This window comes from Pelobates fuscus, chromosome 4, assembly GCF_036172605.1.
Source record: "Pelobates fuscus isolate aPelFus1 chromosome 4, aPelFus1.pri, whole genome shotgun sequence".
NCBI classification, from domain to species: Eukaryota; Metazoa; Chordata; class Amphibia; order Anura; family Pelobatidae; genus Pelobates; species Pelobates fuscus.
Genome location: NC_086320.1, coordinates 158,110,471 through 158,131,077, shown reverse-complemented (window position 1 = coordinate 158,131,077; position 20,607 = coordinate 158,110,471). Strand labels below are relative to the sequence as shown.

Below are 20,607 nucleotides of genomic sequence, written 5' to 3'. Positions count from 1 at the left end.
CCCGTACAGCCAACTCACGCTTGCAGGACCTCTCACGGGCGGCTCCTCTCCTATGGAATAACTTGCCTACTGCCATCAGACTCTCCCCTAGTCTTCAATCATTTAAGAAGGGCCTTAAAACCCATCTCTTCAGGAAAGCGTATGGCCTCCCAGAGTAATCTCTCCCTTACATACCTGTCTCTTGCTCTCCTATGGGATAGTGCTTTGCTCTCTCCTCCAGCTCTGCTTCACTCCTACTTGATATTTCCTATCCTAATGTTTCTAATACCCCACCTCCTATAGACTGTAAGCTCATTTGAGCAGGGTCCTCTTCAACCTATTATTTCTGTAAGTTTTCTTGTAATTGTCTTATTTATTGTTACATCCCCCCCTCTCAAAATATTGTAAAGCGCTACGGAATCTGTTGGCGCTATATAAATGGCAATAATAATAATAATAATAATAATAATAATAGAAGATAGCAAAATATTGGCTTATTAGATACAAGTGCACGTTTACTTAATCACATTTTTTTAGAAAAGATCAAAATCATGAATAGCATAGTGCAGTTTGAAGTAGTTGTAGCAGGACTTCGATAGTATGCGCTAGAAGTAAGTGGATAGGGTTACCTCTAGAAGTTAACAGATATCTGCATGTAAGAACCCCGAAAGGCCCCCAAACAGGCTAAAAATGGAAGCCCTACAAGGCAATAGAAAAAGGAAAAACAGGTAAACTGCTTGACAAGTAAGATCGGTAGATGAAGCTGGTGAACCTGGACCCATCGCTAACGTCTGGCTATGCCCTTCAGGGATCTTGCACAGTCCCTCCACGGAAATCCCAGAGGTAGGCTCAGAAGACCTCCCGAGTAGAGGTGTGCAGCCAATGCATGATAATCGGGTAAGCCCCAAATTGCATTAGGGGAGTCCTTGGTATCCCAGCGACTCCATCTCTCTGCTTGAATTGGGTCCCTCACTGCGCTGCACTCCAATCAGGACACTACCCCAGAGGAATCTCTGCAGAAGTCAGAGTGGTAAAGGTCATTCGCCATCCTGTACACGCTTGATATAGTTCAGCAGGTATGCCACGAACCCCCAAGAGGGTAGACTGGGATAACCCCCACCGGTCCAAAAGGGGGGGGGTGGAGGGGGGCACCAGTCGGCTGCGCGGTTCAGGAGCAGGGATCGGCCGCTTTTCCACTCCACGACACTTACTAGGCCGCCAAGCTTGCCCCTCCATTTGTCAGCAACGCGGACATCCGGGAAAAAAACAAGCACACTCTGGGAGCACCCACTGGTTCAGGAGTACCCCAAGGTAAGTAAGGGTGGTCGAAGAGAGTGTATCCTGTAGCAAAAGCAGTTTTCATGAGGGTTTGTCCCGGAGCTCATACACTTTGCGTCCGTCCGGCATGGCAGGTGGGCCCCGCCCCCCTGTCTAGGTAAATTTTAAAATTTTAAGCATTATATAGATAATGCATTTTTTTTAAAAGTAGCAAAAAGTTACAATGGTTAATTAAAGTACGATGGCCACTACAGTACCCTGTAGGGCTTATGATGACAGCAGTACCCTGACCCGGTTTACCGGTAATGTGGCAAACAGTTTAGCAATGTTTACCCTCTTAACTGGGTCCATGCCAGGCTTTGAGGCGCTCCTACACACTGCAAACTAAAACACTGCAATCAGGAGCATGTTATTCTTGTCTGTGGGGACAGATCATACAATTCACTGGCCAAGAGGGCATTATGAGACGAGAAATTTTATCCAAAAAAGCAGTTCAAATTATCACATGCTGCAGGCAGTCTCTGTACCCAGTATGCACAAGATGTTCCTGTAGCAGGCTATTGTTGGCTGCCTCACTAGTGAGACAGCAAGTAACAGTGACAGATTGACTCCTAGGCTATGTGATAACCATGGGAGCCAGTCACAGTAAGTGGCTTTAAGCGGACAGCTAATGCAATGTGATCACATGTCAAAATTAAGACATTTCAACAATTATATCCAATAGGTTCCTATAAAAAAATAACTATGCATGTGGGGGTATTGCTGTATTAGAGACACGCAGCCGAATACATATATGTGGACACTCAAGAAGCACAGGGCCTGTGAAATTTACTATTAAAGTTCATATGTGAATAGAAATTAACACTAAATTCAGCAGAAATGTGTGATGAAATGGCAAAGTGAAACGTCTCAAATGCCCCATATTAAATAGCCTAAGTTGTCTTAAAGGGACACTCCAGGCACCCAGACCACTTCTGCTCATTGGAGTGGTCTGGGTGCCAACTCCCACTACCCTTAACCCTGCAAGTGTAATTATTGCAGTTTTTCATAAACTGCAATATTTACATTGCAGGGTTAACTCCACCTCTAGTGGCTGTCTATTAGACAGTCACTAGAGGTCACTTCCTGGGTTCTAGCACAGGTTTCCTGTGCTAGAGCGTCGCTGGACGTCCTCACGCTGTGTGAGGACCTCCAGCGTCGCTCAAAACTCCATAGGAAAGCATTGAAATGATTTTTCAATGCTTTCCTATGGGGAGACGTAATGCGCATGCGCGGAATTTCCGCGCATGCGCATTAGGTCTCCTCGGCCGGTGAACGAGATTAGTCTCGCCCACCGGCCGACGTAATCATTAGGAGGAGCGTCGCGGAGGCGGAGACAGCGGCGAGGGACATCGCCGCTGTCCCAGGTAAGTCACTGAAGGGGTTTTCACCCCTTCAGTCACCGGGGATTGGTGGGTGGGAGGGAGAGGGACCCTCCAGTGCCAGAAAAACGGATTGTTTTTCTGGCACTGGAGTTTCCCTTTAATTTCTTAGTTTCCATATTGTAGGTCACCATAAGTGTGGAGTTGGGGGATTCTAAAAGAGCCCAACAAATCAATTGGTGAAAACAGAAAGTTAGAAACTAGCATGTCTTAAATATGAGCCTATAACTTTTGAAAAACCTGGTCTACATTGCAGTATTGCTGTAGTCGGTGAAATTCTCCATGAGAATGTACAAATTGTGGAAAAAAGAAAAAGTGAATTAAATATAACAAACAGATTTGGCAGAGGATAGTGGTTCAATGGTTACATGAAAAGTTTTAAAATGCTCTTAGTTTAATAATATGGATAGTCTAAATTCTACAAATATGTACTTTTGCAACTAGACCCACAATTAAAATAACTCTGAAAGTGCGGCGTTTAAAGCTGAAACGCCACAAACCAGACGCCTACCACCATGACTATTTTAAAAAACAGAAGTGGTTGGAGTAACCCAATACGTTAATCTATTTTGGAATCTCGTAAAAACGCCTTGATCATTCTATAAATGGAGTCCCTGAAATCCCTATGCCAGCTGGTTAATCCCAATTAATGTGCTCTAATACTCAATTTTTAGCGCACTTTTGGAGATGCTGTTAATTGCATAAATTATATGTTAAGAATTGTATATTCTACAATGCCATTTACTCAAATGGAATATTCACCAGTCACCGGATCTTCTCTTAAATGTAAAATAAATATACTGCAAACTTAAAAACAAAACAAAAAACAACACATCACTGCTGTGTAGGCATTAAGGATCTGATCAAGAATGATCAGTGCTTGCAACATAATTCATTACTGTCCTTGTGATGTTATTTACTAATCCACTTAAGCCATGAGTTATTAAACTAAATACAAGTCAACATACCCAACAGTCTAATTTAATCAGGTCAAATTTCTTACCCCTCCTGGGTGGTATGTTTATTCCTCATTCTCTGGTCCTCTACCAGAGTCCTGGGAGTTTGAGGGTTCTGCGCAGTATCTTAGCTGTTCCTAGAACTACACTATTCTGTCCCACCTGGAATCTGTTGAAGCCACTCCCCCAACTTGGGTGTCACAGCCCCGAGTGCTCCTATCACAACTGGGACTACTACTGCCTTAACTTTCCACATCCTTTCTAGTTCTTCTTTGAGTCTTTGGTATTTCTCCACCTGCTCATGTTCCTTCTTCCTGATGTTATAGTCACTGGGTGTTGCCACATCCACCACCACTGCAGTCTTTCGTTCCTTGTCTACCACCACGATGTCGGGTTGGTTGGCCAGCACTTGCTTGTCTTTCTGGACCTTGAAGTCCCACAGGATCTTCGTCCTGTCATTCTCGACTACCCTTTGTGGTATCTCCCATATGGAGGTCCAATCCATATTCTGTGCAGATGTTTTGGTACACAATCCCAGCAACTTGGTTGTGTCTCTCTGTGTGTGCTGGTCCTGCTAACATCTTGCATCTGGCTACTAGGTGCTGTACTGTCTCAGAGGCCTCTTTGCACAGTCTGCACCTTGGGTGGTGCCTGGTGTGGCAGACTCCAGCTTATATTGTTCTGGTGCTGTGTGCCTGTTCCTGTGCTGCTAGGATTAGTGTCTCAGTGATGTCTTTCAGTGCTGCCTTTTCCAACCACTGATAGGATTTTGTCATGTGAGCCACATCCACTATCTGCCGGTGGTACACCCCATGGAGAGGTTTGTCTTGCCAAGGAACCTCCTTTTTCTCTGCATCCTCCATCTGTTGAAGTCTCAGGCATTCACTTAGCAGTTCATCTTTGGGAGCCATCTTAGGGTAGACGATGGTCTCTTGTTCATCCATAGCTCCCACATTACCACTGTGCTATCCAGTCGATATATATATATATAAAAGCTGTTTTGCTTCTAAAGGCGCACACGAGTGAAAAAGCATATAGCACAAATCAAATTACATAGCTGACAAATGTTCAATAAAACCAGATTCTGCATTGCAGCGCTGGTTACAAAATCAAATCACTCTATCCCTCTTTTCGATCCCAATGCACCCCTCTTCCTGGAGCTCCATAATGAGAGTGTCACAAAGTATAAAACAGGTTCCAGAGCAATACTATTTCACTGTAATACGTTTCTAAACTCCAATAAATGTGTTTAGAAATCAGTCTGTGTTCATGGTACATTACATTTAAGATGCACACTTAAGGACAACCCACTGTACTTTCCAATATATTTTATACAGATTAAAATTATGTTTTAAGACCACAATCGCAAAGTAACTAAAAATACAATTTAACTGCCATTTAAAAGAACACCGTACTCCAGTGTAATGTGTTCTATTTAAATTATATTTTCGCCTTGAATTAATAATAAATGTTACTGCCATGTCTGTAATGGATTGTATTTTTATTTTAGAAACATCTACTACATTTGATGTCTGCTTCCGGGCCCCTTGTGTGTCATTATTTTCTTTGAGTAGAGAAGCAATGCGGACCTTAGGCACATGCGCCATTGGGAATCATTGTTTTCAATGATTCTCTATGAGAAATCGTAAATGCTACACTGCTTAATATTCCTGAAATTAGATCAGCTCACCGGTGTCATAAGTGCTTTCAGGCAAGGAGAATCTAGTTGGTGGCGTGCAGGAGCACCATACTGTTACTGTTACGTTAGCATGCTATACGAGCAGGGAAGTTACAGTCCCAGCTCTCAGCATCAGAGGACTTGGAGGCATGCCTTAAGGCCACACTCCCAAACCAACAAGCAATTTAAATTATTTTTATTTTTTTTATTATTATTATTTTTTTTAAATTGAGTGGCTTAAAGCTGCACTTTCATGGATGCATCAGTTATCGCTTTTTGTTGTTGTTTTTTTTATTTAAAAAAAAAAAACCCTCCCTTCCAGACTTCACTATATTTCATTGTCCCCCCTAGTCACACCTAATTGCATCCTGGTCCCCCATTTACCTGTTCATTTCTTGCCCAGACCTAGGCACCGCCCTGTGGGTCACATCATCTGCCCACACTAGACAACACTGTGAAATTCCCATGCATGTCCAGTTAAACACTTGAGCATTCACTATTGTCCGAATTACGGGTATTCGTTTTGGCAGAAAGACTAATGAATAAATATTTCAAAGAATGAACGAAAACTGAATTTCAACTCGGTCTTTGTTCATTTAGTTTATTACAAGGAGGGAGCAACCGGCTTGAGGCTCCCTCCTTGTAATATGTAAAAATAGAAGCCCCCATCACTCTATGGGGGTCAATATAACCCCCATATTAGCATAAGGGAGGTTTAAATCTTCCTAATGCCCCTACTCGCTATGCCGCGAGTAGGTGCATGTCTACTAAACAGTGAGCAGCCTGTGAAGGGAGAGTATTGTGTGGAAATTTCTTTGACCACATGAAATGGAGTGGACTGAGGCTCTTCCTTTGGTCAACAAAGGTCAAGCACAGGAAAAATACATAAGACAAATTAATTCCTACTTTGTCTTATGTCTAAAAGAAAACTAGATCAATAAGGAAGAAAAAGAATAGATTCTGAGAAAGAAAGAAGAGGAAACAATAGGAGAAAGGGAAGTTCGGCATTACAGTGCCGCTTTAGCTATGGTCCACCTTCTCTCAATTTTTAACAACGTAAAAAATGTTCCTATGAGTAAATATGTAAAGTAAAAAAATATCATGAAAACTAATAGTGGTCTATTAATCTTTTTAAATTATTTCAGTACAGAAGAGGTTTTAAAAAAAAATTAAACAAACAAATAAACATACACTGATGTCACCAATTTTTTCAACACAATATTTGCCTGCATGCACTGGACTGATTGGCATTTTTTATAATCTTTGAAATTTAGGATAAGGAATATAATTAAAATGACCAAACCTTTTTAAGAGATTACTAGGAAATGGGTCGAACATTTTTTTTTTTTTTTTAAAGAGATCAGTGTAAGCACCAAAAGCACTCTCATTACTGGCAGTGGGCTAAGTGGCAGCTAAATACATTCTCCCATAATTTCTTTAAAATATCTAGAAAACTGCTAAGTGGTTTGGAACATATAATTACTGAAATAGTTATTTAGATTATAAACAGAGTGACCACCACTGTTGTTCTTATTGAGTTTTGTGTAAAATTCTTTAATTAAAAACACAAAACATTATACACTGGGGGAAAAAAGTAAAAATACCCTTACACAGAAAACAAGCCTCACTTTGACTACCCAACAAAAGAAAGGAAACTACTAGCTAAAGCTGAACCTTCCTCTAACCAATTTTAATATATTATAACAATGCATTAAAACAAAAAAACATTAACCCCTTAAGGACCACGCTTTGTTTGGTTCTCTCTTAAAGAGCAAAGCAATTTTAGCATTTTTGCAATGTGTGAGTTCACCAGTATTTTCAATCTCTCGCATTATTGCACCATCACATATTATATACTCTTCTCCTGATCTCTCTCCCAGTCCCTCTAGACTAGTGTCTTTGACTGCCTCTCTGCTATTTCTAACTGGATGGCTGCCCACTTCCTTAAACTCAACTTGACCAAAACTAAAATTCTGGGGTCTTTCCTCCCTCAAGTGTTGCTACTCCTTTGTCTCCCTCCAAATCAACAGTGCTACCATCAGTCCCACCACGCAGGCTCACTGCCTAGGTGCTCTCTTTGACTCTGACCTCTCCTTCACGCCTCATGTTCAGTCCATCGCCAAATCCTGCCGCTTCCATCTCAAAAACATTGCGCGCTTCTGACCCTACTTAACGCCAGATGCGACTAAGGTGTTGGTCCATTCCACTGTCCTTTCTCGCCTTGACTACTGTAATCCGCTTCTCAGTGGTCTTACGTGCTCCCAACTTGCGCCATTACAGGCCATAATGAACGCAGCGGCGAGGCTTATCTTCCTGTCTGCCCGAACCTCCCACGCCTCACCCTTCTGCCAGTCCCTACATTGGCTTCCTGTAAAATATAGGGCTCAATTTAAAATTCTGTTTCTTGCTTTTAAATATCTACATAATGCTGCTCCCACCTATCTATCCTACCTAAAACAGTAATTAACCCTAATATAAGTATACCCAGTCTAGGCATTTACTCTGCTGAAGACTTACGTCTATCTTCTGTCCGTACTTCCACCTCTGATGCTCGCCTTCAAGACTTGTCGAGGGCTGCACCGTTCCTGTGCAACTCACTTCCCTCCTCCGTTAGATGCTCACCCAGTCTCCACTCCACAAAAAAATCATTAAAAACCCACTTCTTCATAAAAGCTCAATTAAACTGTTAATGGCTCCCGATTGATTCATCTCTTGCAACTGTCATTAGTCTAATACTATCCTTGCCTTTTGTGTCACTTTACCCCTCTCTCTAGCAGGTAAGCTCATTGACCAAGGCCCTCAACCCCTCTGTTTCTGTGTCTCCAACTTGTCTGGTTACAACTTCGTTTGTTCATCCACCCACTGTAAAACGCTGCAGAATTTGTTGGTGCTATATAAATAATAACATAATAATGATAACATAATATACCATTAAGACAATAGAGGTTTTAATTTTAGGTCTACATATATATTTTAAAAATTGGTTTGGCAATATCGTTTTGGTAATAATAATGTGTGTACAATTAGTGCAGCTTAAGAAAAAAATTCAAAACAAATGCAAATAAAAGTATTTGTCCTGATTTACAGGAAGGAGTACATAGTATACCAAATATTTATATTCAGTAGTAACAGGTCACAAAAAAAAAAAAATTCAATGTGGAGCGATATTAGAATTTGGTATGTTTATGCCACACAAAAGTATATATTTACATAAGTAGACAAGGTTATTTTTAAGGAGTTTTTCCATAAAGCGGACATATGCAAACACTATTTCGTTCAGCTACATCTTTTAAAGTATAGCAATAACACCAATGTATGCCTTTGCCACTAACCTGTGAAGCTACAGTGCCTTATAAAAGAGACCGGACTATTTCAGATTTTACAATTAGAATTTTAATTAGATAAATTTGATGGGCTTAGATCTTATTTTGCGGAGTTATGGCAGTTTGACTATTTTCATAGATTGTAGACCTTTATGTGCCTTTAAACAGACATTCCAGAATATATCATATGTTGTATATTTTGCCTTAGTGTGCTGCTATTTTTTTCACCAGTTTATGTAAAAGTTTTTTTTTTTTACATAAACACTACAATTTAACTGGACAATTTTCAGTGCCACTGATAAAAAGTCTCAAATCACGTTCAGCAAACTCTTCTGAATAATAGAATACCCCCAATGTATGCGTTTGTCACCATCTTGCAAAGTTACAGTGCCAGATAAGAGACCTGACTATCAGTGTTTACAGTTAGGATTTTAATAGATGAGCCTATTGAGCCTGGGGTATGGTAGCAGTTAGACAATAAAAATTAGCCCATAAATGCATACCATTTGTGAAAGTACCACGGATATGTCATATGGTATATTTTGAGCTTCATAAAGTTTCTTTGACTGTTGATGGTATTTTCTTTTAGCATTTTATATACTACATGTACATTGCAATTTAGCAGTTTATTTTTTTAAACTTTACTTGTGCTACTGTACTTAAAATCACTAAATTGTGCTTAGCTATACGGAGAACAGAATGACCCCCTTCACATATCCTTGTCAAGTTTTTGTAAAAAGTACAGTCCTGCATGTGTAACCTGCCCAGTGCAGTTTTTTTTTTTTTTTTTTTAAATGGCAAATTAAATTATGGGACTATGGTGCATTTTGGGGCATTTACTTCGCTTGAATGTTTAAATTACTACATGAATGCATACTATTTACAAACATGGACACCATAGGGAATAAAACTATTTTGGGCTTGTGCCATTTTTTCACTTTTTTTTTTCCATTTGTGGTATTCATTTTTATATTACAATGTTTACATACACATTGTATTTTTCTGCTTGTTTTCTTTATCATCTTATGTGTCCTACTTATTATTATTATTGGTATTTATATAGTGCCGACTAATTCTGCAGCGTTTTACAATGTTATGAAAGGGGAGGGGAGTTTACAATACATGAGACAATTTCACAGTGACACAGGAATAGGTAGATGAGGCCCCTGCTCAAGCGAGCTTACTGTCTAGATGAGGTGGGGTACAAATACACAACGGGGCAGCAAGGGTGACAGCCACAAAACAATGTGGAAAAGTAGCAGAGCTGGATGTGAGTCGTATTATGATCATCTAGAAATGCTACCTCTGCTTAAAGGACCACTATAGGCACCCAGACCACTTCAGCTTAACCCCTTAAGGACACATGACATATGTGACATGTCAGGATTCCCTTTTATTCCAGAAGTTTGGTCCTTAAGGGGTTAATGAAGTGGTCTGGGTGCCAGGTCCATCTAGGGTTAACCCTGCTGCTGTAAACATAGCAGTTTCAGAGAAACTGTTATGTTTACAATAGGGTTAATCCAGCCTCTAGTGGCCGTCTCACTGACAGCCGCTAGAGGTGCTTCCGCGCTTCTTACTGTGAGTTTGTTTTCCTGGCACTATACTGGTCCTTTAAGGCTGTTCCTGCAGGGTTTGGTGCTGTGAGTTCTAGGGGTAGCTGTTGAAATGCTGAATGAGTCATTTCTTAATTTCAAGTACAATCTACAGAATCCGTACAGAATAAAAATAACTCGCAAACAAGTAGAACAGTTTTCATGGTTTTGTTTCCATATAAACTTATGTTATTACTCAGCTTCCATTATTTAGTGCAACATCTCAATGTCTCAGAAAGTCAATAATAGAACACATTGATATCAGTCATTTAGGTATTTGTTCAGAGAGAGAAGGATTGTTTGTTTCCAAAGCGGCTTCCTACAGAATAGTGTGAAGCACAGTTGATTCTCGGTAATCAAAACACAATAGAGATAGGGAAGATCCAACCATTTCATATATAAAATGTAAAGGGAAACTATAGTCACCAAAACATTAGCTTAATGAAGCAGGCTTGGTGTATAGATTACTCCCCAATGTTCTGAGATTTAGAAGTTAAATCATCTTCTTTATACAACCCTAGTCATACACCTCCCTAAACACTGCCTGTAAAGAGATCTAATGTTTAAACCTACATTACTGCAGACTCTTCTTAATTACGTACAGGACCCTACAAAAGCCTCCTGAACAGTGTCGTACATACGATCCATGGGGTCCCAGTGCGAAAACAGATCCATGGGGCTTTCCCAGTCACAGGATTCCTCAGGGTGGCCACTGTACATATACATACATACATATATATATATATATATATATAAAACTTTATGAGTTGGTTTTTATACTTGATTATTTCCTCATTAACTTAAACTTAATGAGGAAATAATCAAGTATAAAAACCAACTCATAAAGTTCAAAAGACAGAAGATGGAACGTGTACAGCAGGACAATACTGACCATTACGTATATAGATGCCTATCAGGAGAACATCGTAATCGTCCAAGGAGATTTAATAAAAGGATAATTAAGCCAAATCTAGCCACTATTGATGTCACCTCAGGTGAGTCAGCATCGGAAAATGAAGGAACTCAACCATCACAATCAGTCCATTTTTTAGAAATGGAGGGTCCACAATACAGCACCCCGGAGAACCATCACAAGAAGCAAAAACAAAAACGACAGATCAATTACAAAACGGGGACAAAAAGGACGAACCCACTGGACCCAGAGGGAAACCTCCAGTGCGGAAGTAATACCTGTTTTCAACTTGTCAGAAAGAACACTCAGCCACAAGGAATTGGATATTTTAAGTAAGGGATTGTCGTTTATTCCTACAAGAGCATCTAACCATTTTAAATGGAATGTGGAACTGTACAAGTTCGGCCAGACATTGAGATTGAAAGATTTCTTCAATAAGGTACAGAAACCTACCACTGTTGAAGTCAATGGATCTAATAAACCACTCTTCAAAAGATCAAGCCAGTTTGACCCTCCATCAAATCAACCGACAATTAAAACATTTTTGTCCACTGTTCGAAATTAAACAGCAGAAATCTTAAATGGACACAAACCTCAACACTGGAATTTTACCAGGGAACAACATACATTAGTAAGGCAATTAGCGTCAGACCCTACAATTGTAATCCCCCCTGCAGATAAGGGCGGGGGCATAGTCGTTTTAAACTATGCAGAGTATGCTAGTGAAATATACAAGCAATTGGAAACACTGGAAACTTATCAACTTCTGGAGAAGGACCCTACAAACAATATTGCCCAAAAAATTGAAGAGGTATTAATATTCGGCCTTAAAGCTGGTTACATTGATACAGACCTATTTGAATATTTACAGAAGAAACATCCTCGGACACCAATCCTATACACGTTACCGAAAATTCATAAAAATCCTAAAGATCCCCCAGGCAGACCGATTGTTTCTGCGATAGAGGGTATCTTAGAACCTATAGCCAAGTATCTGGACTACTTGTTTAAACAACCAGTTACGGCTATACCAACGTGCATTAAGGATACTAGTAGCCTCCTGCATGACCTTAAACAAATTGGGGAATTCAAAGGGCTACTTATAACAATGGACGTGAATAGTCTGTACACTGTAATACCCCATGATGACGGGATCGAGGCCATGAGGAAACTATTGTCGAGTTCTGCATGCTACCATGGACCCCCGATTGAATACACCATGGAACTATTGTCATTGGCTTTACGGTACAACTACTTTTGATTTGAAACAAAATGGTTCCTACAGATATCTGGAACTTCCATGGGGCAGCAATGGCCCCCATGTATGCAAATACTTTCATGTTCGACTTCGAACAACAATACATCATAACAAGATACCAAGAACAAATAGTAAGATACTATAGGTTCATAGACGACATTCTGATTCTCTGGAGAGGAACACATGCAGAAGCAGTAGCATTTACTGAATATATAAATGAGTTACCTACTCCCATCAAAGTGACCTCCAAAATTCACACTGAGAATGTCCAATTCCTTGACGTTGAGTTGACAGTAATTAATAAAAAATTGGAGTATAGATTATACACCAAACCTATCGATCGAAATACCATCTTGCACTCTGAAAGTTTTCATCCACAGCATCTGAAAAATTCACTACCATTATCGCAATTCTTGAGGGTATATCGGAATAATAAGAAGAACAATGCAGAAACAATTGAAAACTATGTATCTGAAATTCACAAAAAGAGGATATAAACGACCAGTACTGGATAAAGCTCTTCTTAAAGCTAGAGAACAGCATATGGAGGGAATAGTACCCCGAAAGGAATTACAAATAAGAACAGTATTCCCAATGAAACTACACTCTGCTAGTAAGAAGATAACTGAATCTATTACTCGAAACTGGAACATACTTAAGCAGGACCCAACGCTCCCCAAAGAATTAACACACAGACCAATGTTTTGCTACAAGAGAAATAGGAACTTAAGGGACTTATTAGTAAAAACGGACCCTATCCATTGTTATAAACCATCTACAATGGAGAAGAATAATGGTTGTGTTAGATGTCTAGGATGTGTAACCTGTGGACACCTTATTCCTTCTAAGACTTTCTCCCACCCCCACACAGGAAAGGTTTATAAAATTGCCCACAGAATACATTGTCGCATAGAGTTTGTAAACTTGCATGTCCCTGTGGACTGAGTTATATTGGCAAAACCGAGACAGCTCTATGCGAGAGAATTAGAGGCCATAGGTCAAGTATCCGCTTGGCCTATCGAGATGGCAAATCGGATAAACCTGTGGCCCGACATTTTCTAGAGAAACAATATCAACTCTACTCTATGATGTGTAGCGATTGATCATATTCCGGTGGCAGCTAGAGGGGGAAATCGAGCCAAGTTCTTGTTGCAGAGAGAGACATATTGGATACTAGAACTGGGCACATTGACCCCAAAAGGCTTGAATGAACAATGCTCTTTTACCTCATTCCTATAAAAAAAAATGTCTCTTAACATAAATTGGATACTTACTGTATTTATTCGAGTATAACGCGCACACGTGTATAACGCGCACCCCTAATTTTCGATTAAAAATCGGTATAAAATTTTGTACTGATTTTTAATCTAAAATTAGGGTTGCTCGTTATACTCGAATAAATATTAGCCCAGCAGAAGAGGGAGGGGGTGCTCCGATAATACCTACCAGGACCGCCGGGCAGCAAGCGTTTACTCACCTCCCTGCAGCTCCTCCAGCTCCCCAGTGTAAATCTCGCGAGACCCGCGGCCGTCAGAGCTGGCCGCGGGTCTCGCAAGATTTACACTGGGGAGCTGGAGGAGCTGCAGGGAGGTGAGTAAACTCTTGCTGCCCGCCACCCCAGGACCGCCGGGCTTGTAATGAGCCCGGCGGTCCTGGGAGGTATTATCGGAGCACCCACTCCCTCCCTCTTCTGCTGGGCTAATATTTATTCGAGTATAACGCGCACCCCTAATTTTAGATTAAAAAAATCGGTTCAAAATTTTGCGCGTTATACTCGAATAAATACGTATATTCCTCAATCTTACAAAGTTATTTTTTTGTCTTTTTGATATAATTGAATTCATGTATCTGAGAATAATCTACACATATCTCACCTTATGTTCATGTATCTTTTTCATCAATAGCCTGTGCAATTAGTACTAATTAGCACAACTTACAATATAGTAATTACTTTTTATTTTTTTATTTATTATTATTTTTTTCTTAATACACTATCAGTATCCGGGCCTATACCAGTCTACACCGAATTATATATAGACACACAAATTGGACAAGAATGTCAATACTAAATAGTATTTAAAACTAACACTTTATAATAATATTCTTTTTGCACATATTAACACATTTGTATTTAAAAAAAAAAAAATTGGGGGGGTATTATACACCATTAGATTTTAATTATGTAGCAATAGATACACTTAGTGTAAAATAACACAAATAAATATAAATATAACTCTTTTTGAGTCACTATATATAACATACCTTTATGTAAGGTTGATTTTATATTTCTTATATATACTTATGTATTTATAATTATGCACATTATCACATTTTGCTTTATTAATTTGGTTTTAGACCATGGACTAGGATTATATAAGCTTTAATACAAAGATAATGGAAATGTTTTTGTCTAATGGAGTATTACTTTATTGCAAATTATATCTATGTATTTATACTCCTAGCAATATGGTGTTGATGTGTTGCCATAGTAATGCCAGCAAACCAGTGTCAGATGTAGAGCTGGCCGATCGTGGATAAAGGAGAGAATCTCCCTGCGGCTTCAGTTTACACAGCGGCGACCGTGTTTACAAATGGTTGCCATGGAGCTGTGACGTACCCGCGGAATAGCGATTGGCTACAGCTACTTCCTGACTTGGGGGTGGCTTAGAGAATGGCACACATGCGCACATACGCTCAGTGCACGCCAGGCATTTGATGAGATAGGATACACCTGTTCTTGGTGAGTGAATTTTGATTATGTGTCCTATATATGTTTGTCATTTTTATTTATGCTATTTCATGTGTCCTGATGAAAGCTCCGACCAGGAGCTGAAATGTTGACAATCTTGGATACATACAATAAATTGGATGAAGAAAACCTAGAGTGCCGGTATTTTTTTGATTTTTCTGTATCTATGTGACTTGGCACCAGGTGTTTAATTGTTTTTTAGTTGGAGTGCAGGAGTCTTATTTCATTATATATATATATATATATATATATATATATATATACACACACACACACACACACACACACATACATACATACATACACACACACACACAAACACGTTTTAGTCACCCTCCTGTTTCTTACCTTATAAATGCAGGAGGATGACTTCCCTGGGCTCCAGTGGGGTCCCCACTCTGACTCCCTCCTCTCTTCCTCCCGCGTGGCTCTGTCTGATAGCTGGGAGAAGTGGCCTGGGCAGTCACTACCTACCAGCATCTGATGTCATCTCAGGCGGCCCAGTTGCGCTGTTAAAGCGCCGCAGCACTGACCGGGCCCCCTGGAAATCTATAGTTATCGGGTGGCCCTGACAGCGTGGGCCACCCAATGGATCCCTTCACGTGCGGCCCCAGCGGTTATACCATGCAGGCCGAGGCCGCAATACATGGAGGCGGGCACCCGGTCACAGGGGTCCGCAGGGCTGTCTGTCAGTGTATGTCAGTATGTGTGTCTGTGTATGTCAGTATGTGTGTCTGTGTATGTCAGTATGTGTGTCTGTGTATGTCAGTATGTGTGTCTGTGTATGTCAGTATGTGTGTCTGTGTATGTCAGTATGTGTGTCTGTGTATGTCAGTATGTGTGTCTGTGTATGTCAGTATGTGTGTCTGTGTATGTCAGTATGTGTGTCTGTGTATGTCAGTATGTGTGTATGTCAGTATGTCTGTCATTGTAAGTCTTTGTGTATGTGTGTCAGTATGTCTGACAGTGTATGTCTGTGTCAGTATATGGTCTGAGCGCGTGCCAGTATGTCAGTCAGTGTATGTCTCTGTGTGTTAGTATGCCTGGCAGGGGGCAGGGACCCCAAGCAAATGGTTGCCCAGGGTCCGGTCAATATTAAAGACGGCCCTGGTCACAGCCAGGGAAGGTGTGGATAGAAAGAGTGATTTACCTCCTAAATGACAGACTTGAGCAGTGAAACTTCAGAAGCATGATAAATCTCTTACTACTTAAAAAGTTTTGCAAGCACTTACTAACCCAGTTTAGAAGTTACAGACTCCAAATTGGCAAGAAAGGATGGCATTTGTTGCAGCTGCTCTTGCAATTCTACTAGACTTGTTCTCTTTTTCTCCCAGTGGGCGGACAGCATCACCACTTCACTATCCACCTGCTGAAAGACAGTCATGACACACATTTAATGTCTATGGTGAACAGTAGTGGTAGCATCACTATGTCCAATATTTTAAAATACATGGTGATACAGAAACAATATGTTACAGCAAGAATTTGACTCACATTAACCACAAAGTGGGCATAAATGTGAACACTCTACCACCTAGTGGTAGTAGTAATAATTACATATTAAAACACAATAGCAATTTAATAACAATGTTAAAGGAACACAAAATTGAAAACAGGACATTTTTCTTATTGTAAATTATTTTTTCCTTAATAAAGTGGCAGTACTGACAAGTGGGTTGTATCTTAATTTCAAAGGACAAGAAGCTCTATATTTTAATATTAGAAAATAATGTAATTCATTCCTACCTATTCATTACCCTTAAATATCATCTCCCCAGAGATCTACAAGGTACAACAAGTAAACAACAGAGACAAAAAAACAAAAAGAAAAACTGCAAAATATAATTTATTAACTAAGATAGGGAAACTAAGAATTTACAGTAAGTCAAATATTTTCCTGGCACAGTGGCAGTACTGGTAAGTGGTATAGCAAGACCCCCATAAATAACAAAATGGTGGGAATTCAATAGGCAACTACTTGAAGCACTTTGCTCCCAAAAGCAGGTTCAGAGGAAGAGAATATGTCCGGTCTATAATGCTTTATGAAAGTATCACCATTTTGGCTCCTTACATATATCTTCTGAATAGGCCCTTGAAGTGTGCTTTCACCAGAAGAGAGGGGAGGAGTAGGTTGACTTCATACGCCAATTTAATAGCTTCAGTAAGCCATCAAGCGATAGAAGGTCTAGGAGCCTCTTTACCTCTGGGAGAACCTTTAAAATTAATAAAATAAATGATCCATATTTCTGTATTCTGCTGATCGACGTAGGTACATTTCTAAGGCTCTTTAATATCCAATAGATGCCATTTTTCTTTCCGACTCTGATGTACCAGACCAGCAAATAGAAGGAAGAATAGGTTGATGATTTTTGGTCTTGAGATCGCCTTAGGAAAAAAGGAAGGTTTGGGATATAATACAACCGTATCTAGGTGAAACATCAGGAATTCTACAGATGAAAGTGCTTGCATTTCTCCAATCCTCCTAGCAGAAGTGTTTGCTACCAAAAAAGCAGTCTTCAATTATAGAATCTTCAATAGAACTTCCTCCAAAGGTTCAAAGGGGCTTCGAACATAGCCTTCAAAACCACTGACAGATCCAAACTAGGGAAAGAAGAAAAGTGTGCAGGATGTGGCTATTAAATATTTATTAAATGTTTACAATGCTTTCCTATGGACGTTTGCGTGCTCTCACTGTGATTTTCACAGTGAGAATCACGCAAGCGCCTCTAGCGGCTGTCAATGAGACAGCCACTAGAGGTTTTGGAGGCTGGATTAACCCTCAGTATAAACATAGCAGTTTCTCTGAAACTGCTATGTTTATAAAAAAAAAAGGGTTAATCCTAGAGGGACCTGGCACCCAGACCACTTCATTAAGCTGAAGTGGTCTGGGTGCTAGAGTGGTCCTTTAAAAACTTTAGAATAACCCCTATAGGTAATATAATGGGGGAATTTTTAGATATTGTTTAAATGACATTTAATAAAACAATGTTGCTTTTAAGCATTATTTAAAGTTAAAGGTCTCTTATGCAGACCATATGGGATTCATAGAGTAAAGCAAGTGCTAATAAATATGAGGTAACTTCTGTAAATTATGTCCTCATTATATTGAGGAACTAATGATAAAAAAATAAAAAACATGAACCAAGTCAATATTGATAAAACATCCAACATATAAAAAGACTTGAATGAGACTTTATTGGATTTACTTATTAAAGAGATATACCTATAAAACACATAGGATTCTTAAAATGAGACTAGTACCAGTAAAGATCTAATATGTAAAAAACCCTTCATATTATTATATCGTCATCTGAATTGGGAGATTCTTAGATGTTATGTTGATAAACTCTGAGCCCTTTGGTTAAACGGTGTTGTGCGTTGTTTAAAGGGATAGACCTTCGCTATTCTTAAAGTGCTAGTGGAGAATAAGGTGGATTTATATATCTTCATCATAATCTTTAATTGGACTATGTTGATTTTGAGCATTATTTAAAATGGATATATCTCCTATAAAATCCACATAGGATTCTTAAAGTGAAAACAGATGCTTGATAAAAATGTGATGATTTGCTGTATATTTTGTTGAGGATCATTGATTTTTTAAAAAAATATAAAAATTGTACATCAAATATAAAAATTGATTTAAAAAAAAAATGTAAGTGCTTAATATAGGATGGATGTCCAGAAGAGTGTTCAAGAGCATGCAAACTTTTTAATCTAAAAAAAATGTGAGTTCAAAATCTATATTTAAACCATGGGGTGTTAAGGCCCCACGTTTAAATGTCCATTTCATTTCCAGAATAGCAAACATAGAAACATAGAAATCATATTTATTTTATTCCCCCAATGACAGTTCCGATTGTAAAGAAGACCTTTGTGTCTCTTACATTTTTAACCTGATGCTCTCGATCTTTAACAGACCTGCTTTCCTTTTTTTTTTTTTTTTTTTTTTTTAACAGAATCTTTAAAACTATTCAAACTTTGGGATATGTATTCCTGGAACCAGCTTACAAATGAATGCATTTCCTTTTGCTTTGATTTTTCCTGAATTTCTGCTGAACACTGATTGCAAGATGTCTTCCTGAATCCATTTGGCTTTACAAGTAGCCTTCACTGGAGCAGGACCTGACATTTTATCTTTATTCAGAGAGGCAGGACTGGACATTTTCTAAATAAAATAAATAAATTAAAATATGAAGTTTTTAAAGTAGACACCTCAAAAACCTCACAGTCGTGTGGAAAAGCTGGTGACACAGAGTACCTATGCCTACACCATTGGCATATTATAAATTGGCTTTTCTAGGGGGCGGTGCCTGACCGCAGAGCTCAGCGGACGCAGGTTGGATCTGCTCCTGCTCCTTGCGGCAAACTAACCTGATTTAAACACTTTAAACAGATTTCAAACTAGCTGAATGGACCACCAACCAGGAGCTGATGGCAAGGGCTACACGCTGACACCAAGCATGTGGCACCAACTGCAGGAACCCTGGCTCGGCAAACCAAGGCCTACCAGCATGGCCGGTGCGGGGGAGGTGGCCGCTGCCCAGTCGCCTTCGATGGCCAACAGCTTGAATCTGGGCGCTCGTTTCCCCCTCCGCCCCCCCACCCATGGACCAGCAGGGGCAGGAGGGCCCCATCGGGCGGCGGGGCAACAATCCAAGACGAGTCGATCCAGTCCCAAAATGGCGGCGACCGGCCCAGAGCCACTCATCAAGACACGAAAAGCTGACTTCCTAGAGAGGCTGGATGTCTTATTCGAGGCCTTTTGGCACAAGCTAGATGAAAGACAGGCTGCAACACACCCAGGTCGAGCACTTAACGACTGCAGCGCCCTCTCACGCACAGATTAGCGGCACGATAAGTCGAAAACGACACGCCGGGAAAATGGTGCCGAAAACAGCGCGACATCTCTGACATCCAAACCCACACGTTGCCTGCCCCGGACCACTGCTAAACTCCCACGCAGGTCGAAGCCAGCCTCACTCCGGCCTCCACCAACACCCAGCACCCTGAAGCATCGTGCACGGCGAAAACAAACACCTCACCACAAGTGCCCTGGTTCACTGCGGGCACCCCCTACAAGGGAAGTCACCGGCAGGCACAACAGCTGAAGCACCAACCCCCTGCAGCAGCCTGGAGGGCACACCCAAGCAACCCCCTAGACAGCAGAATGGCCAAGCAGCAACCTCCCAGTCAAGGCATTGGGTGAAGTAACTATGGTAAGGGGACTGTGATATCAGGTGGCCGAACATTCCAGCAGATGCCAAGACCTTAACTGTTTAGCATACCTACCTGTTTTCTCATGTGACTCAACTGTTTCCCATCAGTAACTAAGCATTTGTTATCTTCTAACTTTACTAAACCGGCCTTACTAACCTCAGACCTAGCGCGAGCGGCGCAGACACTAATGGAGAGTTAAACTCTTCTTGCTAGTCTCTCCCCAGAACTTGCTTGTATTCT

At 40.3% G+C, this 20,607-nt stretch overlaps 1 protein-coding gene across 1 annotated transcript in view; it reads right to left on the bottom strand.

Annotated features, from left to right (window-relative positions):
• DTNBP1 (dystrobrevin binding protein 1) overlaps nt 1-20,607 on the bottom strand; it is a 178,469-nt gene that overhangs the window by 135,700 nt on the left and 22,162 nt on the right. The window contains exon 5 of the mRNA XM_063451702.1: nt 16,384-16,516. Within this exon, the coding sequence (XP_063307772.1) occupies nt 16,384-16,516 (133 nt within the window). The remainder of the gene's footprint in view (nt 1-16,383; nt 16,517-20,607) is intronic.